The following is a 12387-nucleotide window of genomic DNA, read 5'->3' as shown; positions in this document are numbered from 1 at the left end:
TGTGTGTGTGTGTGTGTGTTTTATTTTATTGTTGTATGTATATCATTGTTTTGAAATTGCTCTGTTAACAATAAATTAATATTACATTTTTAAATTGTTTTTACCGCCAAAATGGCCACCATCTTGGAATTTTTGTGATGACGCCATCATTCCGATTACATTTTTTAACGAGATTGAAGAGTAACTATTTAGCCAAGTTCTTGTTACATTTGATATACAGTACAAGCATATGTAAAAGTGACTAAAAACATACATTTATTTCCCCTACTCCATCTTAATTAATCCAAAATAGGATATTTTATGTCAAAATTTCAAAGTGCTATAAAAATAATTGCCCAAGCTCTAAGAATGGGGATTTTTTTTTTCTGAGACACTATATGATATATTGATTCAGAAAAACCAAAAATAAATTTTCCTTTATTTTTTTTCCCCGCTAAATTCCTACTGCACCCAGGCTAGTGTTCAACGAGGTCGCGATTCTCAGCTGAATATAATCCGTAATAACGAATTAGTAATTCGTATTTACGGATTACTAATTCGCAATAACGAATTAGTTAATTCGTAATACGGATTAATAATTCGTAATTACGAATTAGTAATCCGTAATTACGTATTAGTAATTCGTTATTACGGATTACGGAACATATACTTTATTGGCACTAATGGGCTTTCGTATCTTTGCGAACATTCTAAAGAAACAAATATGTTGATACGACCCTCCGTTAAGGATTTATGATTTTTTAAGTAACGAAATATGGCCATTGCTATTGGTTACGCTTCGCTGCTCAGCATTGTTTGTCATCAATCGAATAGGTCTACCACCGCAGCGTGAAAAAGGCGTACTTTATGTGTACTATATATATAATAGTATAGGCCTAACATATTTTTTAACTGTGTTTCCATTTCTAATTTCATTTAATAGTGGAATGCCCACCATTTGCAGAATAGTGTCAAAAATAAGAGCAAACAGTAAAACTACTTTAGGAATCGTATTCAAAGTTTTTGCTTTCGCCGTGTTAATACCGCAAATACCACCGCTCACTTTCCTTGAGTTTCCAACTGTTGTTCATTCATTGAAGCATCAATTCTCTAACAAAGGTTCATAATATTCAAACTCACGATGTATATGTAATGACGAAAGCGACGTTACCTCCGAAGTTCTATTGCGGGGTCAACATGTGACGTCTATGCCTAGTTAGCATTTATTAATTTGGTTTAACAGTGTACATCAAAATATAAGGTAAATGTAACCTGATCGTTGTGTTTGTAGGCTAGGCATATAAAAATAAAATTACGTATAATATTATACCTCTGCTTCTCTTTCGTTTAGTCGGGGGCATAAATGCTTCTGGTAAATGAACCTGTAATTAAACAATAATTTATTTATTTTAACGGATATTAAATACTGGTGTATCTTCATTAAAATAAAATACAGCATAGACAAGTACATGCAGTTGATATAGGGCCTACTTCCCAAATGCTTGCATTCTAAAATTTATTTTACATTAGGGCTTATATAAACATCTCACTATCATGTACTACCCCATCAATAACATTAGTTAATATTACCAACCTCTTTATCATTCATAAAATGTATAGGCCAGGTAATAATCTAGAACAGTGGTTCCCAACCTGGGGTCCGCGAAAAATAACTATTGGTCCGCCAAGTCAAGGGGGTCCGCAGGGGCCCGCGGAAATTGTGGGGGTCCGCAAAAATGTTGGGAGTCCTCTAGATTATTAGAACAACTTTTTCATGATTCCATTATGTTTTCTTGTCTAATACAATAGTGTGATCATGCCTTGATAATAATGCAATACCTTTGACAGGCATGGCTTCGTTCACTGTAAATTGTTTTAACTGGCATTAGGTCTATATTTTAATTCCAATATTTTATTGGTGATCTCATATAATCTTTTAAATTTTTTTGTGTATTCTCCATGTAAATATGTTTAGTAGAGGAGAGCCACTTAAATAGTAGCAATCCACAGGTAATGTACATCTTGTTTCCATGTTTTCTCTTGTATTGCTTTTAACTGGATATTGAATAATTTTTTTAAATGACGAGGGAGCCCTAAATTTGACAAAGTTAAAGTAAATAGGGGAATAACCAAATACCAATTCAAGTTTTGAAAGTGTCATTTCCGCCATCTACAAGTTCCATAAACATAACAATTTCCTACCTCAGCCCCAACCAGGATGAGGCTGAGGTACCGTAAATCCCCTATTTGTTTACTGTCTAGAGGACTCCCAACATTTTTGCGGACCCCCACAATTTCCGCGGGCCCCTGCGGACCCCCTTGACTTGGCGGACCAATAATTATTTTTCGCGGACTCCAGGTTGGGAACCACTGTTCTAGATTATTACCTGGCCTATACATTTTATGAATGATAAAGAGGTTGGTAATATTAACTAATGTTATTGATGGGGTAGTACATGATAGTGAGATGTTTATATAAGCCCTAATGTAAAATAAATTTTAGAATGCAAGCATTTGGGAAGTAGGCCCTATATCAACTGCATGTACTTAGAGATGTCTATGCTGTATTTTATTTTAATGAAGATACACCAGTATTTAATATCCGTTAAAATAAATAAATTATTGTTTAATTACAGGTTCATTTACCAGAAGCATTTATGCCCCCGACTAAACGAAAGAGAAGCAGAGGTATAATATTATACGTAATTTTATTTTTATATGCCTAGCCTACAAACACAACGATCAGGTTGCATTTACCTTATATTTTGATGTACACTGTTAAACCAAATTAATAAATGCTAACTAGGCATAGACGTCACATGTTGACCCCGCAATAGAACTTCGGAGGTAACGTCGCTTTCGTCATTACATATCCATCGTGAGTTTGAATATTATGAACCTTTGTTAGAGAATTGATGCTTTAATGAATGAACAACAGTTGGAAACTCAAGGAAAGTGAGCGGTGGTATTTGCGGTATTAACACGGCGAAAGCAAAAACTTTGAATACGATTCCTAAAGTAGTTTTAATGTTTGCTCTTATTTTTTGACACTATTCTGCAAATGGTGGGCATTCCACTATTAAATGAAATTAGAAATGGAAACACAGTTAAAAAAATATGTTAGGCCTATACTATTATATATATAGTACACATAATTCTGTCTCTTATACACATCTAGATGTGTATAAGAGACAGTATTTGAACTTTATAGTTGTCATACCTGAAGTACAAATGCTTTTATATATATTTTTAACATTAAACTGTCATAAGGCACGCATAACAAAAGTACGGTAAACTAACGCCCTTGTCACACGAAAATTACACTTTTGTTTGCTGCAGTTTAATTTCGTTTGTCTTCGTTCGTGTTAAGTAAATTTTTCAAAATCTGAAGAGATTATGCGACCCATCATTTTTTTTTTTCGCGACCCAAACTTTGAGTCGCGAACCCATAGGTTGCGGAACGGTGGATTAGAGCGTAGCAGGGCCGAGACGCGCTCTGCCACCAGCCGTGAACGTACAGTATTGCCGATTTACAACAAGCAATAATGTGATAAAAAGAAGAATAATCTATACATGCCATGAAATGACTTAAAACATTATTTTCATCACGATTGACAGAAAAAAAAAATTGGGTCTTCGTTTTTCGCGCCTTCGGTCTTCGTTTTGTAGATACCCATAGGCCAGGGTGTCAATAAAAAGAAGACCCCCGGTCAATTCACAAACAAAATTTCGAAGAATCTCGTAATTATGATTTTGTGACAGCCTGGTGTAGTATCATTTAAAAAAGATTAAGAAATGTGGGTCTTCGTTTTTATGGTCTTCGGTCTTCGTTTTGTCTACACTCATTGTGTCTATAAAACGAAGACCATTTAGTATTTCTTGATAGGCCTATTCCTCATTTTATTCCGATGAAATAATGAAATAGGTAGCCATATACTTAACAATTTTTTTTAATTAGATAATTGAGAAATAATTGGGAGGTCTTCGTTTTACAAGTTTTCGGCCTTCGTTTTGCGACAGACAGGCCAAGTGTTATTCGCACCTAGGTTTTCTCGAGGTAGGCCTATTGATTAACATGCAAAAAATCACTACTTTTGGTAACACCTGCACTGCTGATAGGCTTATGCTATTTATTATCGAAATGACAAATATATGTTACCATCGGGATTCGAACCCAAGACGGAGGTAGCGCTAGTGGGGGGGGGGGGTTTCCAGGGGAAAGTACCCCCGAACCCATCGGGGACCTCTGGACCTCCCGCTTGGACCTTCCTGTTGAAGAATTTCCAGCAAGGTCGTCGGGGAAAAATCAAATCTCGAGCTCCACTGTAGTACAATTCAAGCATGTCTTACTAGGCTTGTCAACATTTTAGGGAATAAAAACTGTGTAGTGCAAGCAATCCCCCAACAAATTAAATTTTTCCCCGACCGGGAAGGGTGGTTATGAGGGTGTGTTTGATCATGAAACAAGCATAAATTTACCACAGCAGATGTAGATGCAACATAACTGGATGAAGATGGTCTTTCTACATCAGAAACAAATTCAGATTTGTTTTGTTCACTGTTTGGCTGTTTCAACTTCTTTGCAACATTTGCTGCAATACCGTACTCAAGTGTCTGCTTGGCTTGTTCACAAACTGTACACAATTGAAAAGTTACCCATGAATAAGGTCATTAAATCATAGTATAATCAACAGAATCACACAGTTAGGCTTTGAACATAGTACGGTAATAAAATTATTGCGTGGCAGTGTGGCTTAGGCGGTGGTTCCTGAAAAGTAAACGAATAATCCCAGGTTCAAATCCGGGCAGGGGTCCTTTAAGGTCTAGCTGAGCGTTTGCTGCGAGGATGCTTCTTGTGTTGTAAGGCCCCATAAAAAAAATGATTAGTTTATCATCCCCGCGCGCATCTCTTTTGACGAAATCGCGATTTTTTTTTTTTTTTTTTACTAGATTTTTTTCATTGAAAAAACGATCGTTTGTTCGTCAATTATTACGTGGCAGTGTGGCTTAGGCGTCGGTGGTTCGTGAAAAGTAAACGAATAATCCCAGGTTCAAATCCGGGCAGGGGTCCTTTAAGGTCTAGCTGAGCGTTTGCTGCGAGGATGCTTCTTGTGCTGTAAACACCCGTTGAAACCCGACAAGTCGATTTTCAAGTGCAATTTTCTCGAATAATCCTCACATTGTGAATTAGGCTCAATATACATCCGTGTGTATCCCGTTACACATTGTGTGGCTGCAACAGGTACCCAGGGGCCCAAACCAAATAAATATTTTATTTCCAAATTTAATGAACACAAATAAAGGATTTTAATTATTATCACATAATTTAGGTTTAGTATTATAAATCATACCGTCTACATCCTTCTGCTCCTCCCATTTGCTGTAATCTCCATCAGTTTGAAAGACAGTAGTTGTAACAATACCATTGGTTGACGGCTCATGCATATCAAAACTATGATGATGAAAGTTTTACATCATCATGATAGAAGTGAATAATAATTTTGTCAGCAACAAAAAAAATTATAATTATAGTGATTGGTTTATAGCATTTCTAAAATAACAAATAATTATAACCAACAAAACGGATATAGAATATAACTTATAGGAAAAAAAATCCTTACCTGCAGTACAAACTGGTGATTAATATTCGAAATGCAAAAACAACAATAAATTTCGCAGTTGCTGCTATTAAATCCCAATTGCATAATAAAGTAAAGTCGTGTCATCCGCCACTCGACCCCGTTACCTAGCAACAACTTTACCACGGAAAGTTACAAGTAAACTTATACGCGCACACTAGCGCGTGCATGTTAAAAGTTGAGTAGAAAACGAACGTACACTGTAATGTTAAAACTAACAGAAAAAAAGCAAGTAAAGTAAATCGATATAAAGTACAAAACCTAATACATCCGATTGTACTTACTCTTTCCCAAGCATGGCTTTGACACAAGATGTTTTTCCGGAACCCTCGTTACCTAAAAACATCATTCTTGAATTAACAACTGTTATTTCACCAGTTTTAAGTGCATCTTTGAATGCTTTGACGGCTTCGGGACCCCTGGCTAAAATCTCTGACGGAATTGATAGTTCTAATTAATATAAAAATAAGAATCAAATATTTAGTATGTTGTCCTTCTATACTTTTTATTTAATTCACTTTCTAAATTACATTTTAATTAATTACGATTAACATTTCTTACAATTCTCAATCACAATGCAACTGAATTGAAATAATATAGTAGTGTATAATAATATTAGAAAGTAAATGTAATGAGTAATATGTCTGTTAAATGTGGTTTAAACAGGTCATTATCGTACCTTTAAGTAGTTCTTTCAACTCCTCCTTTTTCTTGGTTTTCGTGGTTTCTTCGTAATTTACACATTCGTTATCATGATACACATCAAGAGGCGTCTTTCCATCCTGCAATAACAGACACGAGCACGCGATGATTCGTTTCATTGCACGACGGTTGCAAATTAAATCAACAAAAAAACAGTGGTACCGTATATTTTGGTTTAAAAACCATAATGATATAATAATAAAATGGTAAATAATAATTTAAATAATCAACACTATGAGCATTACAACTTTATATCTATTGTTGTAAATTACTATCACATCACATCGGAGAAAAAATATTTATTGAAATCATACTTAAAAAAATCATTATCATTACAATATTCGCTAACATTTTAATCGATTAATGTTTTATGAATTTATATTTATTACGTTGGTTTTAATTAGTAAAAATGTTTCAAGTAGTTTCATATACAGTTGTTGTATTAAGGTCATTGACTGATATTCTTTTGATGCATTTCATTTTTCTGTACATTACCTTATTTTTTATTGTCACTGACGCACCAAAGGTGATATTGATAATTGCGAGTTCCTTGTGTTCCTCGTGCGTCAGCCACTGATTCTCTAGACTGTAATGTAGTGGTGTGCGTCCAAGCTGCAATGAAATGATAATCAACGTCAAGTTTGCTGAACACGCACAACACAAGAATATCAATTAACAAATATTACGCAAACGTAAAAGACCTGAAATAATTTATAACCATAATAGGCCTACTTAATTATCGCCAATGAAATATGTAATAATAATAATAATATAGACCTATAAAAATGTATTATAATAAAATTGATGATTATAATAATGAAGATGGTGATGATAATATTATGAGGACAGATACTTTTATGAATATTTAAATAATGAAATGATACTATTCCAGCTAATAATAATAATTACAACGAAGTGATGCCGATGACGATAATGATGATGATGATAATGACACTAACAATAGTAATACAATACTGTATTAATTATGGTGTGTCTATTAAAAACATGTTATTGTAATATAGCTAATTATATTTTATTATGACGGGCAGTACTTTAAAGGTATACAAAATACAATGTTTAAAAAATATAATCTAAACCAGTTGTAAATATAATAAATTATACCACGGTATTACATCCAATAATATTAGATTACTATTACAAAATTAGAACGTGATGTATTGAATGTGTTTGTGAGTGAATTAATGTTAATTTGTTAGCAATGAATAAAGTGTTGTTTTCTTCTACTGTACTCACGTTTTCTTGCGTGTTAATCTTCTTGTTGGTTTTTTCCAACACGCGTCTCATTGCTGACACGCGTGCGAGGAACGCCAAGCGATGGAGAATAGTGGAACCAGCACGACGCTACAAGACAAACGTAGAATATGATGAGAAAGAAATAATAAACAACAACAAGAAACTATACACACACCACATATCAACAACACATAACAACTCACAAACATCACACATACATTACTTATTACATTCATCATTATTAAATACTAATTACATTATTTAATATTTTTTAAATGTGGTTTTTTAGGCGAAATCGCGCAAAAAATATTTGTATCAATTGGCCTATGTTTTACACACAATAGTAAAATATTTCCAAATCGGGATTTTTAGCGACAATACTTTTTGTGAAAAATATCAATTTTATTGTCACCAATTTATTCAGTTAACTGTATTAAGCAGAACAAATCCAAGCATGACTATTTTTGTAAGTGTAATATGTATTTTTTTCACAATATTTCATATGAATTAGTGATAATGGCCAGAGCATAGGCACTTTGAGTTATTTGTATGTTTTATGATGTGTACACATGTTGTGTGCTTGTGATGTTTAAAATGTAATGATATTTAATTCCACTCACCGAATGTTCTAAATTATCTTTAGTCGCTGTTTCAATCATATTCTCTAATAAATCATCTGGTGCAATGATATTTAATTCTACTCACCTCCTGGTGTTCTAAACACTCAACTGTTGCCGTTTCAATCATATTCTCCAACACATCATCTGGTGCTCCCGGCTGCACAGCGCGCATTAATGGCGTCCAGCCGTTCTACGAAAACAAACATTACATTGAATTACGATACAGTTCATACAACTACCAACATTATTTTTTACGAGTTTCAATATTTCAATGGTACGATAATATTCCAATATGATTTAAGAATTATTATATTATAAACAGTTAAAAATGTGTGTTATAATACGCATATTCATTTAAATTCATTTTATTTTTTTTTCATAATTAGGAGTTAAAATAAGAACATCAAATACTGTAATATTCTTTATAAGTGATTTGGAAAAGGAAGTAGGTCTAGACATAAACTAATAGTTGTTGGGCCATGCTAGTGGTGAATTCAAGGGTCGGAGTTCAGCCGGCTCGCCCCCCCCCCCCTAAATTTTTCAAAATTGTAAAGAATTGGAGAAAAACGGAAAATCATTTTCAAATTTAAGTCTCAGAGTGCCATTTCCCGTCACCTAGAGGTTCCATAATCGTAAATTTTCTTACCTCAGCTCCAATTATGCTGGGGTCATCATTCCTGATGATGACATAATTAATGTCGAAATATTGAATCCCGACACGATGTTAGTACAGTGTTATAGTAGGCCCTATTATATGCCTTGTAAATGGTTCGTGCGTGAACCATGTAATTATTGATAAGTTATTTTGAAGAGAAGGTACGGTACTGTGTCAGTGAATAGGTCTAAACATAAACGTATATATGTTGGATCATGGTTTGTGTTTTGTTTTTAAAATTGATATTAGCATGTCTATGTTTTATCAGTACAGTATATATAGTAGGCCCTATGCCTTGTAAATTGTTCGTGCGTGAACCACGTATTAACATTTTATAAAAACAGGAGAATACCTGACAACGGCGCGTGTAAATAATTTCAATTTTAAATTTGAATTTTCTTTATTTATTTATTTGGTTTTTTTTTTTTAAATTTAAAGGCCTACTCATTAACTAAAAAGAACAGCACGAGTAAAACAAGTAGGAACAATTAGAGTAGATAAATCATTTAGTACGAAAGTCCCTAGACAGAATGCCGCATGCCCAGTTTAGTAGTTTACGCAAAGAATATTAGAACATATTATTTTTGTACGTTTGTAAAATAACGTTTTTTTTAATTGAAACTTTTAACACAATAAAATACACAATGTAAGTAATTTAAATATAATAAATAATATTTTCGAAAAAAAAAATCATTAGTTTATCACCCCTCCCTCGTCACTTTTAGGAAAATTCTTTTGACAATGACAGTCAGTTATTTAAACATAACATGTGATCAAATTATTGATATAATACTATTTTTAAAAATTCATTTAATTAATGGACTTTTTCTTGAGAAATGAAAATGAAATCAACATTTAAATGATGTGTATATACTAATAAATTTAGATAAAATATTAACCAGAATAAATAAATATATACGAACCAAATGCAAAAAACCAAAAAAAACTACCTCCCTCATCAGTTTTTATTCGTTGATAGGTTGATAAACTAAGAATTATTTTTTATGTCGCCTTAGCTAACACATGGAAGTTTTTTGTGTTTGGATTTTTAAATAACTAGGAATAGGCCTATGCCTATAATACTGTTACTAAAATTGCATTGTTGCTTTAAGTTCTTATGTATTTATTTATTCTGGTTACTATTTCATCAAAATTCATTAGTAAATAAACATCATTTAATTATTGATATCGTTTTCATTTCTCAAGAAAAAGTCCATTAATTAAATGAATTTTTAAAAATAGTACTAATCCCATATTAATAATTTGATCACATGTTATGTTTAAATAACTGACTGTCACAGCTATTTTAAAATAACCTATATTAGATGAATATTAACACCAGAGACGAGGTTTATTGTGTTACGAAACAGGAAAAGCATTCCACAACTGACTGATAAGTATTTAAGTTTTGACATTTGAAATGAAGAGTGAGACGAACTTCCAATTTAAATCAACCAATACGATATTATTAAAAAATTATCTAATTAACACATTATAAAATCAAACCCCACTAATAAGATTTATTTACTTATGACCTGAAGTTTACTTACAACCATTCATCGCCAATTATTATTGATATTTTTATTTTATTTACAACTTAACAAAAAGTATGTGTATTATCCATTGATAGACCTATTATATAGTCGTATTAAAAATTGTTTACGTTTTTATCCTGTATTTCGCTTTATGAACGCATAGTGCCTCATTCAATTACTTTGTATACTGTTTTTTGTATTTATATTGTTTTATTTTATAAGCACGGGAAAGCAAATTTTATTTATATTTTTTCATGTGACAATAATATCTATCTTGAATTTTGAATCTTGATATTGAATGCCATCGATATTGTAAAAGTGCAAGTTCAAATAAATATTATTGAACTACAGAGGGCGGTAGACTCGTTTTTTTAGTTATCAGAGAAACTTGTCAATGCGGAAGTTTATCAACTAACGGACTAATTTGTAGGCCTAATATAAATAAAATGTATATTGGTCACACGGCTTGTAAGAATGACAATGTGGTTTAATTATGGTTTAATTGAGCATGGTGCATTTTAAACGAGGTTCTTTGTAAAAAGCACATATTGTGGGAATTTTTATATTTCTTTAGTAAAGTGAGAATGCTATTGTGTGGAGGATAGTAATAAATGCTCAAAATAAAGGTATTTATAAGCCCCGAAACCTAAATACCGGGCTGTGTTCAGCGTTAGATAGTTTTACCATTTATTAAGTAAAGTAATAATATTGGTTACAATATTAGAATAATGGTTTGAAGACAAAAACATCAAATAGACCCCTTCATCTATGAGATGGCCAAATATTATTCACCAATCATGGTTAAATTAAGTACTAATAATAAATTTCTGTATAAAAACCATCAATATTGTTTCTTTGACTTTGTATTCCCAAATAATCAAGCGATATTTTTTCAAGTACTATCGATTGTTATTTTTCAAATTTATTTTACTCCAGTATTATGTTTCTGGTTATGTTCTTATCGGGTTAAAGGTTTATCCAGCTTTATTAGTAAATAAGCATATCTTCATGGTTGGTTAATTTCAGCATAGAATCGGGAATTTCCTTTTTTTTTTTATTGATTTAATCCGTTGATTATGTATCTTTATCAATAATATCTTATTCTGAAGCCTCTGATTACAGTAAAACACGATTAATGTTTAAATAAATGGCATTTTAGTCTATAATATGGGACACTCATGGTATAGCCTCAGGCCTACATACAAATACTTCTGAAAAGGTCTAATGCGCTATAATATATAAATGCGAGACAATTACCATTAAACCCATGGCTGTTAATTATTTTAATTGGGACATTTGAAATGAAGAAAAATTATATAAATTTATTATAGATTTTGACTATCTAAGTCAAGCGCAATAATACACTACATATAATCATGATAAAATTATAACAGTATTAAAACTCATTACAATTTGTACGACATATATTGAACTAGAGAGGGCGCTAGACCGATTTATTTAGTTCTCAGCAGAGTCTTCGCGAACGTTTTGAATATTAAACCGCACAATTTTTAATTAATTAAAGAGAATGACAATTTTGTTTTCAATTCTGTAAGGCAGATTAATTTTTTTTTAATCATAAAAAACCCCAGAAAATAGGTACACATATTTTGTGCAAATAATTGTGAACTGTGTGTTGTGTTGGAACTGTATCTTATTTTAAAAATATGATCCAATAAAAATTCTGAAATCAAGAAAATCACTTCATAAATTTAACTTAGTACTTGCCTCATCCTGCGTTTCAATAAGATGAGGTTCATTTTCCAGGATGCTTGTTACTGCTGGCCAGTCCTTTCTCTCTATAGCCTGTACTAATTTGTTTCTGTGACATAACAAGCAAGGAAATGTATGAACTATTTTTCATTGTCATGTCATTGTAAATACAGTAATTGACTAAACCAGGTTTCTCATGAATATTAATTCTTGACATCACTGCTATCCTCATCACCATAAAAAATAGTTAATAACATGTTAATGATTAGATATTTCGCTAACAAATAATT

The 12387-nt window shown here is 32.3% G+C and overlaps 1 protein-coding gene across 1 annotated transcript in view; it reads right to left on the bottom strand.

The window, feature by feature from the left end:
• The window catches only part of LOC117106488, a 10612-nt gene extending 2232 nt beyond the window's left edge, over positions 1-8380 (bottom strand). The window contains exons 1-8 of the mRNA XM_033247850.1: positions 8280-8380; positions 7575-7682; positions 6816-6932; positions 6298-6400; positions 5903-6068; positions 5331-5431; positions 4459-4613; positions 1310-1361 (exon numbers count right to left, since the gene is read on the bottom strand). Of these exons, the coding sequence (XP_033103741.1) occupies positions 1310-1361; positions 4459-4613; positions 5331-5431; positions 5903-6068; positions 6298-6400; positions 6816-6932; positions 7575-7682; positions 8280-8366 (889 nt within the window). The 5' untranslated portion in view covers positions 8367-8380. The remainder of the gene's footprint in view (positions 1-1309; positions 1362-4458; positions 4614-5330; positions 5432-5902; positions 6069-6297; positions 6401-6815; positions 6933-7574; positions 7683-8279) is intronic.
• Positions 8381-12387: the final 4007 nt, after the last annotated feature.

This window comes from Anneissia japonica, unplaced genomic scaffold (genome assembly GCF_011630105.1).
Source record: "Anneissia japonica isolate Jap-2015-1 unplaced genomic scaffold, ASM1163010v1 scaffold368_len332514_cov184, whole genome shotgun sequence".
NCBI lineage: Eukaryota > Metazoa > Echinodermata > Crinoidea > Comatulida > Comatulidae > Anneissia > Anneissia japonica.
Note: the sequence above shows the minus strand (reverse complement) of the source record. Positions and strands in the feature narration are given on the sequence as shown.